Source organism: Impatiens glandulifera, chromosome 5 (assembly GCF_907164915.1).
Source record: "Impatiens glandulifera chromosome 5, dImpGla2.1, whole genome shotgun sequence".
Classification (NCBI taxonomy): Eukaryota; Viridiplantae; Streptophyta; class Magnoliopsida; order Ericales; family Balsaminaceae; genus Impatiens; species Impatiens glandulifera.
Window position 1 is genome coordinate 9,547,894 of NC_061866.1, and position 23,801 is coordinate 9,571,694.

General features: G+C 36.0%; 1 protein-coding gene across 1 annotated transcript; it reads left to right on the forward strand.

Annotated features, from left to right (window-relative positions):
• Positions 1 to 14,421: 14,421 nt before the first annotated feature.
• On the forward strand, positions 14,422 to 20,975 carry LOC124939938 (protein DCL homolog, chloroplastic-like). The gene is made up of 3 exons (XM_047480402.1): positions 14,422 to 14,752; positions 16,091 to 16,205; positions 20,612 to 20,975. Exons 1-3 carry the CDS (start codon positions 14,481 to 14,483, stop codon positions 20,768 to 20,770), a joined length of 546 nt encoding a protein of 181 aa, XP_047336358.1. The 5' UTR covers positions 14,422 to 14,480; the 3' UTR covers positions 20,771 to 20,975.
• Positions 20,976 to 23,801: the final 2,826 nt, after the last annotated feature.

Below are 23,801 nucleotides of genomic sequence, written 5' to 3' on the forward strand. Positions count from 1 at the left end.
GCTTAAAACCGGAAGCTTTCTGTGTGTTGTTTTGTTGAGTTGTTGTATTACATCAAAGTGTGAGTTTGGTGTAACCGGCGAGTAGCGAAGTTGGGCTCGACCGGAAGTGTAACTGTAACTCTAAAGAGTTAGTGGAGATCCTTCTCATAACCTGAGAAGAAGGGGTGACGTAGGAGGGTTTGCTCCGAACATCCATAAACAAATCTCATGCCTCGTGTTCCCTTTCTTGCTTTCAGTTCTTGTTTACTTAAACCTTAAACCGCAAACTAATCATAATTCCAAAACCGGTCACTCACCTCCATTAAATCGACTCCTTCCTAAAACATCATCTAAAAGTCGCATTCGTTGCTTCAACCTGAAACAGACATTTCCGCACTTGAACCCGGTTCAAGAGTCTGTGACAGGTTGTGCAGTGCTGAGAAAGGTTTTAGTCTTTAACCGGACTATCACCAAAGAGTTGTGTGTTGTGTAAGCGGCCACCCTTACCTGAAACCGGAAAACACCCCGGTTGATGCGGTGCGAGTCGAAGAGATTGGAATATAATCTAATTAAGGAAGGGATTGGAAGATATATTCTAATCAAGGAAGGGATTAGAATATATATTCTAATTAAGGAAGAAATTACTAGAGATATTCTAAATTAGGTAGGGATATTCTTGCTATGGAAGGAATATCCTAAATTAGTATAATTAAATTGTAATTAGACGTAATTCCTAATTTAATACGTGTAAGTCCTATAAATACCCTGAAGGTATTCCATTGTAAGGGAGAAGAAGATTATTAATCAGAAAACGAGGTTTCCTCAATATCTATCGACTTTCGGTATTCGTAAGAATCAACGAATCTTGATAAAGGTTCATCCTAGCCACGCACGCTGCATCAGTTGGTATCAGATTCCAGTCGACCCTGAGGTATGCCGCCCCGAAGACAGCCGCGCAACCCTACCCCTGGTGCTGATGATGGTGACCTTGCTGAGTTGCGACGTGAAAACGCTGAGTTTCGCCGTGATAACGACGATTTGAAGCGGCAGGTTGAATGGTTGACGCAGCGGATGGATGCATCTATGCACATGCACCACCCTGAAGATGATGTTACGATGACAGATGAAAACCCCTTCGGTGGTCTTCGGAATCGATCCCCTGAACGCCCCAATCATCGCTGGGAGCAGGCTTTCAGGGTGGACATCCCTAAGTTCGATGGTAGTCTATCACCGGAAGAGTTTATTGATTGGCTTTCTCAGGTTGAAGAGATTCTGGATTTCAAGGAAGTTCCTGCAGATCGTCGTGTACCCCTTGTTACGATCCGCTTACATGGTCGTGCACAAGCATGGTGGCAGCAGTTGAAACAGACACGTGTTCGTCATGGTAAGGCAAAGCTCACGAATTGGGACAAATTCAGGAAGCATATTAGGGCTGCGTTCCTACCATATAATTACGAACGTAACCTGTACCAGCGGTTCCAGAATCTTCGTCAGGGTTCTCGTTCCGTGGATGACTATTCCACTGAGTTTTACACCTTTGTGGCTCGTGTTGACCTGTCTGAGTCCCCCCTCCAGTTGGTTTCTCGCTATATTGGTGGCCTTCGCCTCCAGTTGCAGGATATTTTGAATATGTTTGATCCCTTGACTGTTTCTGAGGCACATCAGCGTGCTTCACAGGCTGAGAAACAGCTAGCCAGGCGCGGTTCGGGTAGCTTTGGAAAACAGGGTGTCCCCACTAGTGGCATTGGTTCTTCTTCCCAGTCGGCCCATCCCACCCCAGCCCCCCCTCGCGGCACTACAGCCCCCCCACAGGGACGTCCCGGTGGCTTGCGTTGTTTCGATTGTGGTGAAGTTGGCCATCGCCAAGCAGAGTGTCGCAACCCAAAGTCCACCAATCGTGGTCTTTTTACTGAGGTGGATGATCCTGACTCTGCTCTTCCTTCAGATTCAGCCCCAGTGTATGATGTTTATGATGATGAGGCAGCGGAGGAGTATGTTTCTGGTGATGTTGGCCCCCTTTTGGTGATTCGTCGATCATGTTTAACCCCTCGTGCTCCTGACAACGAGTGGTTACGCAATAATCTGTTCCATTCCACTTGTACCATCGGTGGCAAAGTTTGCACCGTCATCATTGATGCTGGGAGTTGTGAGAATGTGATTTCTGAGGTTGCAGTTTCGAAGCTGGGTCTGTCCACTGAACCTCACCCCAAGCCTTATCGCCTGTCCTGGCTGAGTCAAGGTACGGATGTTACAGTTTCCAAGCGCGTACTTGTTAATTTTTCCATTGGTTCCCATTATCGTGATGCTGTATATTGTGATGTGGTTCCTATGGATGCTTGTCACCTTTTACTTGGTCGCCCTTGGCAGTTTGATCATTCCGTTATACATGATGGGCGTGCTAATACCTACACGTTCTTATTTCATGGTACCAAAATTGTGTTGATGCCAAATCAGCCCAAGAAGGGTGCTGCCCCCACTCATCATGCGTCCCCCCCTACCACCTTGTTGTCTCGGGGTCCTTTTCAGACCGCCATGGTCGAATCGGGCATGGTGTTTGCTCTATTTTGTTCGCTGATTACCTGTGGTGCTAGTTCTAAGGTGCCTATTCCAGTGCAGCCGCTGTTACAGGAGTTTGCAGATGTTTTTCCTGAGAATCTGCCTTGTGCCTTGCCTCCTTTGCGTGATATCCAGCATCACATTGACTTGGTTCCAGGTGCTGCCCTACCCAACCGTCCTCATTACCGCATGAGTCCCAAAGAACATGAAGAGTTGCGTAGACAGGTGGAGGACTTGCTGGCTAAGGGACACATTCGAGAGAGCCTTAGTCCCTGTGCTGTCCCGGCCCTTCTTTCCCCAAAAAAGGATGGGTCTTGGCGTATGTGCATTGATAGTCGTGCTATCAACAAGATTACAGTGCGTTATCGGTTTCCTATTCCCCGGTTGGATGACTTGTTGGATCAGTTGGGTGGTGCTTCTGTGTTTAGCAAACTGGATCTCAAGAGTGGATACCATCAGATTCGTATTCGCATGGGTGATGAGTGGAAGACTGCCTTTAAGACTCGTGAGAGCTTATATGAGTGGCTGGTTATGCCGTGTGGTCTGTCGAATGCTCCTAGCACCTTTATGCGTATGATGAACCAGGCTCTTCGCCCTTTCATTGGGAAGTTTGCTCACAATCATGCTGTTAATCGCTCCACTGGTTTCAGTCCTTTCCATGTGATTTACGGGCTGTCTCCGCGTGCTCCTCTTGATTTGTTAGCGCTGCCCAGCAAGGTGCGTCCTCATTCCACTGCTGCGGATTTTGTTGGTCAGTTGGCTCAGGTTCATCAGACCACTCATGACCGCTTGGTTGCTGCTACTGCCAAGTACAAGGAGAAGGCTGATTCGAGAAGGCGTGCTGTTGATTTTGAAGTTGGTGACTTTGTGTGGGCTATTCTGACTAAGGATCGTTTTCCAGCTCATGAATATAGCAAGCTTGCTGCTAAGAAGATTGGTCCTGTTGAGATTGTGGAGAAGATCAACCCCAATGCTTATCGTTTACGCCTTCCCAGCCATGTGCGTACCTCTGATGTGTTCAATGTGAAGCATCTTGTTCCTTTTGTGGGTGAGTCTTCTTCTGATGAGGATGATGCGGTTCCAGATTCGAGGACGAATCTTTTCTACCCTGGGGGGAATGATGCGGTGCGAGTCGAAGAGATTGGAATATAATCTAATTAAGGAAGGGATTGGAAGATATATTCTAATCAAGGAAGGGATTAGAATATATATTCTAATTAAGGAAGAAATTACTAGAGATATTCTAAATTAGGTAGGGATATTCTTGCTATGGAAGGAATATCCTAAATTAGTATAATTAAATTGTAATTAGACGTAATTCCTAATTTAATACGTGTAAGTCCTATAAATACCCTGAAGGTATTCCATTGTAAGGGAGAAGAAGATTATTAATCAGAAAACGAGGTTTCCTCAATATCTATCGACTTTCGGTATTCGTAAGAATCAACGAATCTTGATAAAGGTTCATCCTAGCCACGCACGCTGCATCACCGGTCCTCCAAGGGCGTCCCCGATCCTAACACTTCTTCTTCGTTTAGAGGTTCTGCGCCAGAGCGATCGGCGCCATGAATGTATTTGGAAGCAGCAGAGACATAGCTTTCCATGATATCATTCAACTTTTTCAACACTTTTGCTTCAACATCATCTCCTTTTGCGTCAGGGTTGAAGTTAGCTTTCCTAGCTTCATAGATTGGAAACAGAGTTTTTCCAAGAATGCAAGCTTCCACCAGTTCTCTCTTATTCAACGCTTCACCCACATCTGAAGTTCTTGCCCATTTCAGAACTTTCTTCTCGTTTGTCACTCTCTTCTTCCATTCTTTTGTTATGACAGCGTTAGATAGAGAGTCGTTGTACGTAGAGGACAGCCTCTCAGTATGCCAGGAATCATAGACTTCTAATTTTTCAGCAGAAATAACTTTCACTTGATCCAGAATAAGATCAACGATACCTCTTGCTTCAGATACCTTCTCAGGAGCTTGAAATGTAGTGGATTTCTCTTTTCCAACAACCTCTACAGGTTTTGGAGCTGGTCTGGGTTCACCAATTACAATTCCACTGGTCCCTTTTCTGGCCCGCAACAATTCAAAGGCAGATTGGAGTTTCAAGCAGAACTCAGCAGGGAGCTCTCTACAAACAATTTTTCCAACCACCAAGGAATCCTTGGGATCAGGAATGATGGGTTCACCAGCAACAAGGGTAACAACACCTTGTTCTGGTTTCGACGATTCTGTAGCACCGGCGGCTACATGATCAGATTGAGTAACAGGAGACTCCGCCCTGTTAATAGTTTTAACATTTGGACCGGCTGACTCAACAGCAGGCCTTTCAACAAATTCTCTCAGAGGAGAGAAAACAAATTCAGCTTGTTCCACTCCGGTAACATCAAATTTTGGCACAACAGCCAAAGAATTAGAAGACTTTACCTTGGCAGATTTAGACGCGCGGGGCGCCTTTGTCTTCTTCTCCTTTGAGGCACAAGACCTCGAAGGTTTCCTCAAGTACGTTGATGGAGTGGATAACGATGTCATCGGGGTAGCAGCAAGTACGCCTGGACCTTGCTTTACCCTTGAATCAACAGATTCTGTGTCCTTCTGATTTGGGCTTTTCATGCTGGAGGAACTGGCCTCCGATTCGTTCACAGTTCTGGTTCTCTTTGCTCCTGTTGACATAACAGAAGTAGAAGGCTTTGATCGGGTGGAAGGCCTTCCACCAGTCTGGAAACTAGAGGCCCCAGATGCAGACTCTAGGTTGTTCTTCATCCTCGTCAAAATGCTGGCCACCGTAAGTGTAGTAAAAACTCTTGGAGAGTTAATCTGCGCCGGTTCACCAACAGGAACCCCCAAAAACTTCAACAGGTGGCTCAGTTGAGCCGCATACGTGATACTCTCTTTGTTCGTCTGGATGATGGAGTAACACAGATTCTGAAACAGGGTATGACCCCAGTTCACTTGGATTCCTTTAGAAATGGCACACATATAGTCAAAACGGTCTTGACTATAGAGATTGAAAGAGTCAGCCTTCCCTTGCAACGCCTTCGCCACCACATCGTTTAGGAGAATAAAGTGGGGTTTGAATACCTTCTTGTATCCATTCACATGGATCTTAGAACCGTCAGCAAAGAAGGAAGTATTCATTTCCTCCATGATTTCTGAAGGGAGCACCAAGTCGAACAGATGACCCTCCGTTGGGAGTTCAAAGAACTCCGCATAAACCGCTTCGTCAAAAGAAATCTCCTTTCCGTTAACGGTTGCTACGATGGAATCATCCACCATAACTGCCGTTTTGAAAAACTCGTGAACTTCATCTTCATAGAAGATGAACGGTCCGCTCAGATACTTCCTCAACCCAGAATATTCTAGGGTTTGAAACATCTTTACCACCTCCGGCTGATCAAAAGAATACACCGATGGAAAGTCCACCTGCAAAGTACAGTGACCGAGAGTGATTTTTTTCACCATTTTGAAAGAATGTGAATCGACACGATATTTCAGAGAGATTTAGTGAGAGAAATGCAAGAAAGTTAGGGTTCTTAGAGATTTTGAGAGATTTAAAGTTTTCAAAATCATGCAGTAATGTCCTTATATAGAAGAGAGATGGAAATACAGAATAACCGTCTATTCTATGGGTATGGCCCATTAATAAATGTTAGACGTCCTTTTTCAAGAAGTAATCATTAAAAATGAGGGTATATCAGTCATTTTCTCTAAACTTGATAGACACGTGTCTTCATGTTATTAAGAGATGACTGTTCGATATTTTGAGCGGGAAAAGTAGATAGCTCTCAGCGTGTGACAACTGTCCCTGATCAATCTAATCGACATATAGTTAGACGTTTTTCTTACTTCACAAATAACACAGCGTCTATTAGACGGATGAGTGTATTAGATGCATACGTCTAATTCCGTGTTTATAACAAATCCGTCTAATGTTTATTAGATGTGTACGTCTAATTCTGCATAAACAACACGTGTTAGACGTGTGTTTATTAAACATGAGCATCCTCTTGCTCATGACGTAAAAACGTCTAACGTCTATTAGACGTGTCCGTCTAATTGCGTGGATATAAAATCTCAACACATAGACTTAGATGTATGGATTGTGAGCAAAAATACGTCTAAGTACATATTTTTTCTTTTAGACACTCTTGTCTAATTAGACCGATTAAGGATATTCGTCTAGAGAATATCTTTAATTCCAAAGAAAATTTTCTTCTCACAATGAATATGGACATTAGAGTTTTATAAACAATTTTTGTGGTCCAAAGACCAAAAATATTTTTAACAAATAAAAACATTTATTCTTCCAGAATGGCAAGTGCCATTGTTGATCTTCCAAGCTGTGTACTCAGAGGAGTACTCTTCTAGCTTCCTTCCTGCATCACCTACAAAATAAACTATTTACAAATCTTGGTACCCACACTCAATTGGGTCCTCGATCAATTAGTCCCTTAGAAATTCATATTTGAGATATTTTGATGGATTTCCCATTTTGTGTTGTGATTAATGCATAAGATTTTGACTTAGCAGATGACTTCCTACTAGCCACTGATCCTTTGACTTTTGAAGAAGATTTTCTTTTAAAACTCCTTGACTTAGAGTCAGGTTTTAAATTACCAGACTTATTAGCTTTTTCTAATTTGTTCTTAAGCCAACTAACAGTCGGTGGAACATAAACTATTTCATTTTTGAAAGCAACTTCCTCATGAATAGGATCAGATTCAATGTTAGTCATACTTCCTTTGACAAAACTTATTGGCTTAAGTTTGTCATTTGGCTTTGACTTTTTGCAGGATAGGTTAGGGTCATTGCTATCAAATCCCAATCCGGATCTAGATCTAGCAGGTTTCAACATGCTGATCTGATATTTGACAGCATCACCAGACCTTGTCCATGCACAGACAACATAGTTAAGCCTTTTGTTTTCAGATGAAAGAGTTTGAATCTGTTCCTTGAGCATCTCATTTTCAGATGAGATCTCTTCAATCTTCTTTTCAAAAACATGTGACTATTCTTCTTTAGACAGATTTGGTTTATTTAAATCTGATGAAGATTTAGTTTCATTTAGAGATTCTGCTAGCTTTCTGTACTCGATGACCATCTCATCTAGTGCAGCTACCAGTTGTTCCCTTGAAAACCTTTCGGAAGAGAAATCAAATACCTCAGTTTCCTGAGTTCCTTCCTCATCTTCTCTGGCCATGAAGCATGCCACGTCTTCTTCATCACTTTCACTAGATGAGAAGTACGAGCCACGACTGCTTCCTCTGTTCTTTCCGTCACCGGCCATAAGAGCCTTCATCTCTTTTTCGTCTTCATTGGCATCTTCACGCTTTGGCTTCCGGCATTCCGATGCATAATGACCTTTAATACCACAGTTAAAACAAGTAACATTAGCTTTAGATTTTCTATTATCATTAGAATTTGAAGAGTTTGAGTTAGAGTTGCTCTTCTTCATGAAGTCGCCAAACTTCTTCACAAAGAGAGACATGGCATCGCTGCTCAGCTGCTGAGCTGTCATCTTCACGTCCGGAGCGGTTGGTGGCTCTTCAGCAGTCACCAACGCCTTGGCAATAATAACGAACGAGGGTTGATCTTCTTCCATCCTACAGTTCAGCTCGAACTCGTAGGCCTTGAGGTCAGCGAAGAGATCAAAGAGAGAGATCTTATTCAGATCTCTGGATTCTCTCATCGCCATAGTCTTTATGTCCCATTCCCTTAGAAGAGCACGCATGACCTTGATACCAAGCTCCCGGTTTCTATAGGTCTTGCCTAGGATGGACAGAGAGTAGACGATCTTGTTGAATCTGGTGTCGAAATCATTCATTGTTTCACCAGGACACATTTTGAAGCTGTCGAATTGTTGAGTGGCAACCATGATCTTGTTTTCCTTGGTTTGCTTATTGCCCTCACACAGTTGAGTGAGTCTGTCCCAGACCTCTTTGGCAGTGTCACATTCGATGATGTAGTTGAACATGCTATCATCGAGAGATCTGTACAGAACATCAAGAGCCATGTTTTTGAGGTTGTTCTGCCTCTTTTCATCAGCAGTCTAGTCGGCCTTCTCCTTATCAATCTTGATAGGACCTTCTGTGACAACACTCCACATGTCATCATGAAGAGAAGAGAGATGAGCACGAACTCTTTTCTTCCAAACAATGAGTTTTCACGAGAGAAGGTTGGAATGGTTGTAGCACTGTCATCTTTGGATATGTTCGACATATTTCAGAAAAAGATTGAGAATAGAAACAGGGCTCTGATACCAATTGATAGGATCGGCTTTATCGTTAGAGACGGGGGTCTAGCTAAGGATGAAGGCTTATGAAAAACAATTTGATAGAAATCCTGTTAAGGATTAATATTTCTTTCTATTCTACGCAAACTTGTGTAAACACTTGAAACAGATTCAAGGCGGAATTGTTTACTTGGGTTTGAAGCACAAGATGAAATATGAAAAGATGATAGAAATGAAGAACACAATAGTTTGTTTATGGATGTTCGGAGAAACTCTCCTCCGTCACCCCTTCTTCCAACCACCAAAAGGATTCACTATAAGATGATAAGAATCAAATACAGTTTACACAAACTTAGCTCACTATTGAACAGAACACTTTCTGTTCAATTTACAAGATGAAGAATATCACTCAGCTAAGGTGCTTTGATTCTAGCTTTCTCTCTCGATTCACACACAGTACAATCAGAAAGAAGCTTCACAGAATAAGTTCAGTAAGCAAGATGATTGAGTAGTCTCTCTCTCTCTGTAAAATCAAAATGCTTGTTCGTTTGGCAAAATTCTTAAGGCAAAGGTCACTACTTCGTCCGTTGTACTTAGGATTTGTTAAATACAGAGCAGGAGCATTTGAATCGAATAGACAAGATTGAGTTACCTCGAGTAGGTGATAGTTTTTTCTGTTGACGACACCATTTTGTTGGTAAGTATCAACACAAGAGATTAGATGAATGACCAATTTTTCTTTTGACAAACTTCAGTTTTTTTCCTTAATTAGGAAGAGCCAAGTGAGTCGAGTGTGATCGTCGATAAACTGTGATCCATCGTTTATCATTTAAAGTGTTAATGGTGCGGGCCCCTACATGTCACATGAATTAATGATAAATAAGTTCGGTTTAGCCAAATATAAAATACTGTGTGATGACTAAGTCTACGATGCCACAACATTATTTCAGTACCTTTCTTTGAAAAGAAAATTGAATAACCTTAAACATTCTCTATAGGTGTGTTATGTTGCAAGATGTAGAGTTACTAACACAACTTATTATTTTTAATCGTTCTCCCTGATCTCGTATCCTGAAATTTACAAACATTCTAGATATAATTTGGTAAGATATTTTTAATGATTTGTATAGGAAGCTAGTATGAGACTTTTACTTCAACTTAAAATGTGAGAATTGAATTATGAGACTTTTGATCTATTAGGAACGGACTTTTACTACTTACTTATAGTAGTGGGTATATGTTTTACCGTAATGAATTGAGATAAAAAAAAATCAAAGGACTTCATTAAATTAAATGTTTGGTTAACAGGCATTTTTAATCTTTCTATTTGTTTGTAGGTGGATCATCATCCTCAACATAAACATTCAAGGTCTTTGTTTGTGGTGAGAACGGATGGAGGATGTACAGATTTCTCCTACTGGAAGTGTCTTCGAGCATACATACGAAATAAGTACCCGGAGTGTCTTCGAATCTCCATACGAAATAAGCTTCGAAAATCTGCCAAAATATTTATTATGAAGAATATAATATGAGTAAGTGTTTGATGTCCTTTCTATGGCTTTGGAAATAGCTTATAACACAAATAATAGTATTTTCCTTTAAGGATTTTAAGCTTATAACATAAATAATAATGATGCACATAGCTTATCATATATCCATCATTATTAAGCTTCCTTTATGGAGTTTAAGCTTTTAACTTTTGTAAAGAGCAATAATATTTTCTAAACAAGATAACTAAACGCTAGATTTTGGGTCTATTCAATCATAATTATTTATTTATTTTTGTGTGAATGTAGAAAATTAGTATGACTTCGTTATTTTCACTTTCCAATTTTATATTTGATCTTTTAAATATTCACTTAGCTAATGATGTATTTTATTTTAATTTTTAGTTAAGGTATTTTATTGTAACTTATATGTAAATGTATTTTAATTTAATTTTTATGAAATATATTTAATTTTAGTTTATTTGAATTATTTAATTTAGTAGGTTAATTTTAATTATATATATTATTTTTATAAAACTAATTAAATATAAAATATGTGATATTTTAATATTTATATAATATATTTTATTTTAATATATAATATTTATATAATTTTAATTATATATATTTTATGTTTATAAAATTAAATATTTAATAAATTAGTGAGAGAAAATAATTATGATAGGATCGGCTTTATCGCTAGAGACATGTCTGGCTAAGGATGAAGGCTTATGAAAAACGGTTTGATAGAAATCCTGTTAAGGATTAATATCTATTTCTATTCTACGCAAACATGTGTAAACACTTGAAACCGATTCAAGGCGGAATTGTTTACTTGGGTTTGAAGCACAAGATGAAATATGAAAAGATGACAGAAATGAAGAACACAACAGTTTGTTTATGGATGTTCGGAGAAACTCTCCTACGTCACCCCTTCTTCCAACCACCGAAAGGATTCACTATAAGATGATAAGAATCAAATACAGTTTACACAAACTTAGCTCACTATTGAACAGAACACTTTCTGTTCAATTTACAAGATGAAGAATATCACTCAGTTAAGGTGCTTTGATTCTCGATTCACACACAGTACAATCAGAAAGAAGCTTCACAGAATAAGTTCAGTAGGCAAGATGATTGAGTAGTCTCTCTCTCGCTGCAAATATAATATATTTAAATTAAATTAAACATTCTAAATTAAATAATTCAAATAAATATTATAAACTAAAATAAATATTATACCCTAACATAAAATTCATTACATAAACCTTTAATATTATTTATTAAAATAAAATATATTATATTATATTATATAAATATTAAAATAACACATATATTATATAAATACTAAAATAACATATATATATATATATATATATTATTTTTTATTTAATTTTATAAATATAATATATATAATTAAAATTAAACTTTCTAAATTAAACCATTCAAATAAATATTATAAACAAAAATAAAATACATTATATAAAATTTTAATATTATATATTAAAATAATATATATTACATAAATATTAAAATAACAAATTTACACTCTTTTATATAGGGAAGAATGTCAATTTTATCATTGATATAATGGAATATTCATATATATATCACTGAACTAATTTTTGTTCGCTCATACCACTTTAGTTGAGTTTAATGTTCATTGATGTCACAACTTCACCAAATCTCTAACTCGCTTAAGTTTCTGTTAATGAGATGACAGGTGGAATTGACATGTCATCTTTTTTAATTAATATATGGTGGGATTGACATGTCATCTTTATTAATTAATATATTATATATATATATATATATATTTATAATTCTAAATAATAAAATATTTACAAAGAGATTAATAATTTTCCTCTTCAGCCCTAATTTACTAAGCCCACTATTCTTCTTCTCCAATTCTTGTTCTTTTTTAATTTATGATATTATATAAATTTTTATTAATATTATTTATGTATGTTTTTAGTTTATTTTTTTGACTACTAAGTGAATTAGGATAATAAGAAGATGAGAAAGGTAAAAGTGATTTATTTTATTATTTAAGAATGTTAATAAAAATAAATGTTGAAAATATATTAATTTAAAAAAAATGAATTATTGTTAATGTCTCTCAAAATGTCTAAGATGTTTGGTTAATGAATCTAAAATGTAAGGGTTTTATTATTTAAAAATATAAATAAAAAAAATATATAATATATATTAATTTTTAAAAAAGATATGTGAATCACATGTGTCATCTTTTAACAGAAAACATAACGAATTTGGATGTTTTTGTTAACAAATGATATAGATGAGCATTAAGCTCAACTACATTGGTATGAGCGAACAAAAATTAGTTCAGTGATATACGTGAATATTTCGTTATAGTTCAGTGATAAATTTGACATTCTTCCCCTTCTATATACAATTCAATCCACTCTTCTAGGCTAGCGGCAACAAAAGGTGTATATTCCTCAGTTTTCTTGAGAGGTATTGGGTTCAAGCTCGTTTGACGACAAGTTCTGCGCATGGTTAAGTTGTGACAACTTTTCTGGCCACATCTTTTTTATATGCAATTCAATCTCAAATACAGCTCGATCTTCGGAGGAACAATTAGAGAAAAAACTTTGATTTGTTTTTTACAAAGCTGCTATCTTTGTATGAAAAAGAACAGCTCTAAGAATATCAATTGTAAGGATGGCAATTTAAAAGCGTCCCGCGAAAATTGAACCGAATTGTCCCGTTTGGGACGGTTTTTCCCCGAAACCGAATGAGGATGGGACGTGGATGGTATTTGTGTCTTCCGCCCCGACCCGTCCCGATTTCACCCTGATTCTGCCCCGAACACCATAAATATAATTAAATATATTAAATCACCAATATATTTATTTATTCAATATATTTTATAAGAGTAGTAAGGTTATTTCTTTTATAATAATATAAAATTTTAATATATTACAATATATAATATATTAAAAAATTCGTTTATATAATTTTATTCTATAATATTTATTTATTTTTTTAAAAAAAAATTATTAACGGTGGCCTGCGGGAATTCCCGAAACCGAAAAAACCAAATAGGGCGGGGATGGTATTAAAAAAATCTCCGAAATTAAAACGGTGCGGGGATGGTAAATGCATTCCCCGCTCGAACCGCTCCATTGTCATCCCTAATCAATCAAAATCGAATGTTTTGAATTGCTATGGCGGCTAAGCTCACTTCGACACCGAGCTAAGCATAGTTGTAGTAGTGATTCGAGTAGAATAAAAAAGAAAGACGTATAAACTTAAGACCCATTTAAGTTTAATATAATAAAATAAATAATTTATATGATTTGAGTAATTAATATTATAAGTTTTTAATTAAAGTCTATCCCAAAACCACTTTGATAGAAAAAGTACGATCTTCAACGATTAACATAAAGATCCGTAAATCTATGGGGAATTACCATTTGTGTGGGTGGATAATTTAAATAGCGCTGGTGACCCTCTTTTTTTAATGACAATTGTACACTTGCGTAACGCAACTCTAGTTGTGTGACGCAACCAGATTTTTTATTTTTCAATTTTTTTTTCGTCTTGCGGTTGCGTGACGCAACTGGGGCATTTTCGTCCAAAAATTTCATAATTAAAATTTTTTGAAAAATAAAAAAATAAAAAATTGCGTCACGCAACGACGCAGTAAGGACATTTTCATCAAAAAAAAAAGGGGTCACCAGCGCTATTTAAATTAGTGACTCTCACTTTCCGCATTTAGCCCTCTTTTTAGGGTCATCTCCTCAAATTTCCCAATCTATGAGTCGAAATATATTACGCTCTACGTTGTGTGAAAATTATATAATTAAAAAATCGTAATAATGTTTTCAAACTTAGTTCAATGTTTTAAAATACCTAGTGTTAAAGTCATGATTTAAGATATTTAATCTAACATTAAAATCAATTAAAGTAACCTTAATTTAAAATTTGAGAATCATAATTATGACTTAAATGAATAGAATTTATTCAAATTTCAACTCCGTAAAAAATTGGTTCAAACTCGACTTATTACTCTTAACGAGATCCTTGAGAAGATCGTTTAAAAACTTAAAAATTTCAATAAAAATATAAGATAATTGGATGTTGAGCTCACAAAAATGTTTATTTAGCTAAAATAGGGTTTAAAAATCTCGATTAATATTTAGTCTTAAACCCTTCCCAACAACAAAACTGTGAACCGCTCTCTCTTCAACAATAAACCAACAAATGGCGGCACCGCTGCTGTCTAGGGCGTTTCCGTTACTCCGCCTACGGTTATATCACCATAATCTGGACTTCGGCACCCTCAATCTCCTCCGACGAGGCTTCTCTGCTGAGTCCACCGATCGGACTGAGGATGCCACCGATGGAGGCCTGAGCAAGGCGTCTTTGAGCGAAAAAGATTCCGACTGCCTTAGATGGAAAGAGAAAGAAGCGGATATCCTCAGAGATATTGATCCCATCACCCTCCTTGCGAAGAACATTTTACACTCCACCAGGTTCAATCTCTCACCCCTTTTCACGGCGCTTTTATTCTTCAAGTTAGCGTTGTTCTTTTGATGAAATAACACTTTCCTTTAGTATCAAGAACAACGACCTTTAAGCATATTAGTTTTGGAAGACATATATCTCTTCATTTCTTAATTCAATCTTTTATTGGCTAGTTAAGGAATATAGCTTAATTGTGTAATTCATTAAAAAATATTGCACCTTTCTTTAAAATTATTTTACAAATGGTACTATTAGTTATTTTCTTGTATGAGTGTTCAATGCAATTTAGTCTTGTAGTGAGGAGTATGATTGTTCAATGCAATTTAGTCTTGTAGTGTTTTGGATCATTCTAGGATTGAGAAAACCATTTCGATTATGTAATTTCTTAGGACAAAGATATTGGTGTTACTGCAATATAAAACTGTGTGTTTGCGCCTCCATGTCAGAAAATAGCTAAATTGTGAGAATATTGTCTACTACCATCATTGGGTAAGTGTTGATTTGAGATTCCGAGAACAGTTAGGCTTAAGTAGTTTATTTTTTTGAGGTGTTTTCGATGATATCATTTTCTTGTGACTTGTGATGATTAATTTATGGCAATTTATGTCATGACTTGAAGTATACTAGTTTGGTTTTGACAAATGTAACCTTTGTGTTGGCTGCGGTGTAATAAAATGTTTTTTTCACCGTTTAGAAAAAAAGATCGTCAGGTGAGTGTCCTAATTAGATCTAATCTACTCGATTACTCTTGTATCATAACCATATTGCATAAGAGATATTAATCTAATTCCATAATTGATAATTCTATGAATGATAATATCTAATATTCCGCATAAGAAAAATGAGGCATCAATCACTATGACAGGCAGTATGGCTATGGCTATGGTGAAAGGATAGGTCGTAAACACAATCTTGTGTTTTTGAAAGGGAGTCGTTAGATTAGGATTTTTATGATTTGGGTAAAAGAGCATGGATGAAAGCGGATATGCTCGAGTTTGTTCCAAGATGCAGATGCTAATTTTTTTAAATTGGTTAAAGGAATGATGATTTTTCTTGAATTTATATTACACTTTGATGCATATACCATTTTTGTACACTTCCATTTATTGGTACTATTTGGAAATACCTGGATACACAAATTCTCAATGAGATTATGTTTGAAATCTAAACTTAGTTTAATTATTGGTTGTTTCTCATCTGGAATTCGTAACAAAATTTGTAATTGTTTCCAAATGGAGCTGGTATGTGATAAGAGTTTTTACTTGTCTAATCAAGTATTTCGGATTGCTGCTAAATGCAAATAAGAATTCCACTTGCTGTCTGACTGAAATAGTAATTGTTTTCAGGTACTCAAATGGGGAGCGTCTCACCACTGATGATGAGAGTTTTGTGGTAGAGAGGCTTCTAGCTTACCATCCTAATTCTGAAGACAAAATTGGATGTGGCCTAGATTCTATTATGGTCAGTATTTGAATTTTACATAGTTTTTCTTTTGGTTTTCAAGTCACTTCTTATCTCCTGTTGTGCTTTTACTATAGATGCATGATCTGTTCTTCTGTTATTTATGTGTTCCTTAGAGACCCTGCAGTTAGTTCTAAAATCCTCAACTCATAGTATGTTGTAAGCACTTCTTGATCAAATATTTGATGAATTTCAGTTTAGTTCTTAGTTTATAATTTCATATCTTCTTTTCTCCAATTTTCCACTTGGTTTCACATCATCTGTCCCATTCCTTATCTTTTTTCTACCCATTTATGTGATCTACTCGAAGCAAAAAAATGTTGAATTTTATTGAGAAAAAAGATGAAATTTTGATATATTATTCTCATGATATGTTGCACTTATTTATACAAATTTTGAGCTGATTCCCTTCATTAGGATAAATTGGGATTCTTAAAATATCCCAACAAATTTATTCCCTATTACATCTCTAAATAATTAAAGAATAAAATACATATAAGCATTGTTTGACTTTTCCATACTCCCCCAAAAAACAAGGAAACATATTCTCTAAACTATGGAGACCTGAGTGACTTGATCCAACCCAAAGGAGGATGCCCAAAAGTACTTGATTCAACTCAAAAGAGTTTGAGGTAATCATCGAAGAGTAGGTTGATGTTGAGACTCTTGCTGATTGGCACTTTAGAGTGTGCAGAGAGACATTTGGATTAACATAGTAGATGGTGCAGTGTTGTAGAGGGGCGATGCTGAAGGTCTTGAGGTGGTGATGCCAAAATTTCTGTTGTTAATTCCTAAAATTGAAGTGGGCCGCTAAATTTTCAGTGGCTAAATTTGCAATGGATTTAAATTTGGGCTAAGCAGACTTAGGTAAAATAATATGCCTTCATATAGGAAGGGATAGAAAATGAAGGCATAAGAGAGTTTTTATTCAATATTTTTGAGAGGATAAACACAATCTAACTGCCTTAGCACCTAAAGCTGCAACTTGCAAATTGTGAGAAAGGGAGAGATGAAGGTTTGGGGATTCCCCTACGGTGTATACGAGGCTCAATCGACCCATAGCCAACGACAAAAGGAGCTCGGTTGTTGGAGTTTCGACAGAGAGGATGACGACGCCTTCAAGTTCTCCATTAAAAAGTTGACGGCTGATATTCAAGTTCTCCTTCTTGCTAGAGGTCGGGTCCTTCACTTGCTGTAACAACCTGTGAGTTTAGTCGCCAACATGCTGAAGGAACCAGGACATTTTGGGGTTTGTTTGGTTTCAATATGGATAAAAGCAGAGAAACAAAAAGGTAATTGGGTCCTTCACTTGCTGCAACAACTGTTCGACTGTGAGTTTTAGTCGCCAATAGGTTGAAGGAACCGGGACATTTTGGGTTTTGTTTGGTTTCAAAATGGATAAAAGCCATGGAGCAATAAAGGTAATTGGACTATTGAAGTCCCCAACCAATGGCTACTCCGACCATTGGCAAATGCGTCAGAAGACGTGCAGTTTTGCTCAAGAACAGTAACACCGCTATGATACCTTGCTGGATTTCATTGAAAACAGAGAGTAATTTGTTGATATATTATACTCATAATAGGTTGTATCTATTTATACCAATTTAGAGCTGATTTTTATCCTCCATTAGGATAGTCAAAATCCTTTAAGTATTTAAACTAACTTATTCTAATATACCTGTGAATAAATTAGAAAGTAAAAGAATGAACAAACTATTTTCACCAATTTGAAGGAATCGCTTAAATGCATTCATTTAGGTGAAGATCTGTATTTTCATTTTCCCATTACCATTAGCCATAAATATACATATTTGCCGAGAAATGCCAGAATTTATCGATTAACAAAGAGAGATTTACAAAATGAAGAGAAAATGGAGGGGATATCATGTGAAAGGATATCCCGTTTAATCTGAATCTGCCTAGTCCATTTACAAAAGTCATGGTCTCGGTTAACATTAGACTGATTAAGGAAATAATTGAGATATTAGTATAAATATTGAAAGAATTGCTTGTGATGGTTTGATGATGCCTTTGGCTTCCGAAGAAATGTCTTATGGAATGCTATGCAGGATAGAGACCAACTTAAGTGAGTCACTTATAATCATAGTTGCATTCCTTGTTTGCCGAAGTGAAGTTTAGGGCAAGTGAAATTGCTTCTGCCTCGGTTGTATTAGAAAACCAACATTAATCAGTCCAAGTCTTGGTGAATGTGATATCTCCCTTATGCAATAAAGGAAGCTGCACCGATTGATGAAGAGTAATCTTAGAAGATGAAGATATCCTCCTTTTGCCGGAGGAGGTATCTTTTGATGTAGTTGTGGAAAATGAACACCATTGATCTACTATGAGTGGAGTCAAATGTAGATAAGCTCATTCCATTTGTGTCCAATTGATTGTCCCAAGACCTTAATTGTCTTTTCAATAAACTTCCATTATGCTCTATCAAATGCTTTTGCTATGTCATTTTGGTACAAAGAGACCCACCTTCCATTTTGATCTATAAATGTGGTGCATAATCTCTCTTGCCATGATAATATTATATGAAATTTCCCCTACCGAGACAAAGGCTTCTTGGGCTGGTGAGATAATCTTTGAGATGACTTTCTTTCATTGTAATAGATGAGAAAAGAAACCTTAACTGCCAGGGAGAGAGAATTTAGGAGGGAAACATAACTTAACTAATTTCATCATATTCAATTCTAGCAAGTCTACCTCTATTTATACTAATCTACCACTATGAGCTCTCTTCATAACAGCTAAAAGTCCTATCTCTCCATCTTCAATTATTCTTTATTCAATTATCCTAACCCTTCCCATGAAATCATTCCACTGTTTTTTTCCATTTCTCAAGCTTGTGACCATTTGGGTGATCCAGTGAGTGGATAAAATTAGTTCCTTTGTTTTAATCGTTGACCTAAAGAATAATTTACACAGTGATCACCGACATAGAGCCATCTGTCTCTTGATTTTTGTCACGGAAACCATACTCAGAATTGAATCGATGTCTTTCCTGCACTGGAGTTCTTGAGAAGAAAGATGCCCCGCGTTATCATAGTTCTTGAGAAGATAGATGCCCTGTGTTATCATTATGGAGTTCAAATGTAAGCTTGATCATTTTTTCTCAAGGTTTCCCATGATGTGTTTACTCTAGAGAGAGTGCTTAACGAGGCAGTTGCCAACTTTCTTGTGGAGGACAAGTGGGGGAGACCCTGAAAGTGGTGCTTGAAAGGTTTCTTTGATAATTTCAAATCACTTAGGTCATCAATGTCCAGAATCTTTCAAATTTTGGAGCTCTCTTTGGAGTTCTATTCTATCCTTCAAGTTTGAAAATTGGAGAATGAGGGGGGAGTTATCAGAGTATTTGGCTGGTGGAACATAGACAAATGTTGGGGACTAGGGAAGAGTACCATTTTTGTTTGGGAAAAGAAGTGTTGCTGGATCAGATCACAGTTGATCCACAAATTTGTATTAGAAACTTCCCACTTATGCTTTCATTTGGTATTAGAGTTGATCCACAAATCTGTATTAGAAATTGGGATCATATTATTTTCTAATGGCTACTTTAGCAGTAAAGGCTCACTTTCCTTTTAACATAAATCTGAAAGCACTAAAACATTAGACTGTTTTTGTTTTCTTTTGAAATGTTAAGATTCGATTTAAAAACTCATTAGAGTAAGTTCAATTGGTAAGAGGTTAAGTGATGGTTAAGAGTTAAGACAGTGAGATGTCATGCTAAAAAATCCTGTCTCAAAAAAAGAAAAAGATTCATTTAATAGAAGGGATGATATGAATGCCATATCCATTAGAACAGTGTGTACAACAAACAAAAAAGAACTAGAAAATTAAAATAAAAAGAATTTCAGACAAATAATCAATCAATATAGATGATGTGAACCGAGAGGCATAAGGTTATTTGGAAACTTAAATTTTTCTATTTGTCAAAAATCACAAAAGAACCTGTTTTGTAGCTTTATCTAAATATTTATCAAATATCACTTTATTCATTCATTTTCACCTAAAAAGGTTCATCTAATTCAATCACACTTATTATACCAAATATAAACTAAATCACATATATTTCTTATTTTAACAATTTTCATTTGTGATGGTCATTGTGACAAAATACTAGTTTTCAACACTCTCAGGTAATAAGACTGTTATATAAGACTGTTATGGTGTGTATGTAGGCTTTCTGATTCACAGAGGATACAGAAGGATCCATTCCTTTCAAACCAATTATGTATGTACAAGATAGACCTAAAATTGGATCTATGAATTCTCTTGATTTCAGAACACACCACCATGCATTGTATATTTTTTAGCATATAGTAATGAATTGAGGATAAAAAAAATCAAAGGATTCAATTACATGTCTTGGTCTTAACTTGTTTTCTATTTGTTTGTAGGTGGATCGTCATCCTCAATATAGACATTCAAGGTGTTTGTTTGTGGTGAGAACCGATGGAGGATGTACAGATTTCTCCTACTGGAAGTGTCTTCGAGCATACATACGAAAAAAGTACCCAAATTACGCCGAAAGATTTATTCTGGAGAATTTAAAATGAGCAAGTGTTTGATGTCCTCCTTTTTTCAAAGGATTTTGAAATGGCTTATAACATAGATAATATCTATCATATATGCATCATCATTAAGCTTCCTTTATGGAGTTTGATATGATGATAGTAAAAGAAGCTTTCAACTTTTGTATGAGACTCAACATTGTTTTCTTAAAAACACTTCAGGACTAAACTGGAGAAGATTTTGGGCCTATTCTCTCACTTGTATTTTATTTTTTTAATGTAGAAACTAGCATGTTTCTCACCTTCATATCATCTACTTCAACTTAAAACTTGATATTTGGTCTCTTAGGTATGTATTGACTCTTTCCATTTGAGTTAATTTAGTGAGTTAGCTTAATAGAATATGTTTGGTTGTTTTCTTTCTCTTTTGTGTGTTTTCTAATGTCATTAGGAAAATCCAAATTGAGATTATTATTTTTTTGGTGTCTATCAAATTCAGGTATACATGTGCTTATTTGAAAATGGTTGGTACGATGATATGAATGTTTTGGAAAACCAAACAGAAGGAGGACTCTTTCTATTTTGACCAAATGGGTGTTTTGTCTTGGAAATGGGTGTTCAGTATACAGTCTGTCAAATATATTTTTTCAGATTTGCTGTCAAAATGCATATAATCCGAATGAATGAACTCACATTGTATAAGGCTATGTTTGATATGACTTTATTTCAAATAATCCTGTTTGATTGAGGGTGGAGGGGATAAATATATAATGAATAAATAGAGTTGAGGCTGATTCAGATTAGATTATTTAATAATATTTTTTATTAAATGGTTTAAGGTATTAAAAATACAAAAAATAATGATATTAAATAGAGTATTTGAAGATTTAAGATGAATGTAAATCTAAGGAAATTAGTACTGTTACTGCAGAAGCCATGCACGAAACTTCTTTTCCATTGGAGTGATATGATTGAACAATGACAAAGATGATGGAAACTTTATCCACGCCAAAAATCTTTAATCAATTACTCTTCTTTGTTTTTTATTATTATAATATATGTTTTTAATTAATTACATTATTATAATCTTTTTATTTAAAATTTATAAAATAAAATAAAAATATTTTAATATTTTAGTTATATGTAAGAAATTTTCCATGGTTACTATTAAAACATTGTTTGACTAGATTTAAAATGATTCTTGTATCAAATTCTCACTTTGTTTAGGGAATATCTCTTATTAAGTAGAACAAATAAACGTATTAAGTGTTGGAATTTGTTTGAGCTCTCAATTATAAAAAAAAGGTTCAATAGGGTTCACTTTTAATTCATTAAGGGTATTATAGTATTTAAAGGGTTATATTATAACCTAATTGCTCTAGTATTTAAAGAGCGGCAGCCATCATTAAGAAGTAGAAGTCAAAAATTAAAAAGAGAGGAAGAAAGAGAAAATCTTGCAGCAGATTTTCGCCTACAGCCGCGCAGGTTCATCAAACTCACGATCGGAGATTCAAACGGAGTTTTTATGGGGCTTAAAGGTTCTTCCTAATTTAAGTTTTTATTTGACTTGTTTGAGACCAAAAAATTGTATCTTTTTAAGTATACCCTTTTATCTTTCTGCGATATTAAAATGTTGTTATACCTTGTTTGTTGTTATACCTTGTTTGTATTCCCGACTCTGATTTTAGTGAAGCTTGAACTGGACGTAAAGTCCCGTGGTTTTTACTCCTTGATTTGAGGAGGTTTTCCACGTAAAAATTCCGTGTGTGCATTGTGTTATTTATTTCCGCTTTTACTTGTGCTTTATTTGCTCCTAAGTTTTTCAATCAAGTAGGGAATAGAATATACGTTTTTTTCCAACAAGTGGTATCAGAGCTTGGTTAGTTGTTTAAGACTTGATTGAATTATGAAGATAAACACAAGTAGAATGATTTTGCTCAATGGTTCAAATTATCAAATTTGGAAAGAAAAGATGAAGGATTTGTTATTTGTTAAGGCTTTACACCTACCCATTTTTGGTAGTGAGAAACCTGCATCCAAATCTGACGAAGAATGGAATTTTGATCATGAACAGGTATGTGGTTTTATTCGTCAGTTTGTTGAAGAGAATGTTTACAACCACATCCAACATGAGACAAATGCACAATCTTTATGGAATAAACTTGAAAATTTATATGTTTCAAAGATTGGAAGTAATAAATTATTCTTGTTTCAGAAATTAATTAATTTGAGATATAATGATAGTGTTTCTATGACTGATCATTTAAATGAGTTTCAGGGTGTTCTTGATCAGATGTCACACATGAGAATTAAGTTTGAAGATGATGTTCAAGGACTTTGGTTATTGACTACTCTACCCGATTCGTGGGAAACGTTTAAGGTTTCTCTTTGTAATTTTGTTGCTAATGGTGCAGTAACTCTATAGATGGCCAAATGTGGCGTCATTAATGATTAATTAAGAAGAAAATCTCAAGGGTCTTCGATAAATTCAAATGTGTTGGTTACTGAAAATAGGGGGAGACAGATGAACGGGGGTGAAAAAGACAATGCGAGACATAAGAGTCGAAGTAAGTTCAAATCCAAGTAAAAGTCAGTTGAATGTTATCATTGCGGTAAAAGGGGGCACATTAAGAAAGACAACTTTAAGTTGAAACGTGAAATGAGCGAATCTAATCAAAATAAATATACTAGTGAAGATCGCGTGTCAATAGTGACTTCAAATGATCTTGTAACTGTCCACGATGAGAATACAATTAACCTTGTATGTAATGAGTCGAGTTGGGTGTTTGACACCGGAGCTTCCTTGCATGTTACGCCAAGGAAAGACTATTTTACGTCTTATACTTCAGGTGATTTTGGAGTATTGAAGATGGGTAACAACGACTTAAGTAAGGTTATTAGTATTGGTGACGTTTGCTTGGATTCTGGTAATGAGTCAAAATTATTACTTAAGGATGTTCGACATGCTCCAGATATTAGGCTAAATTTAATATCAACTGGAAAACTTGATGATGATGGTTTCACGAGTAGTTTTGGTTCTGGAAAATGGAAACTTTCTAAAGGTAACTTGATTATA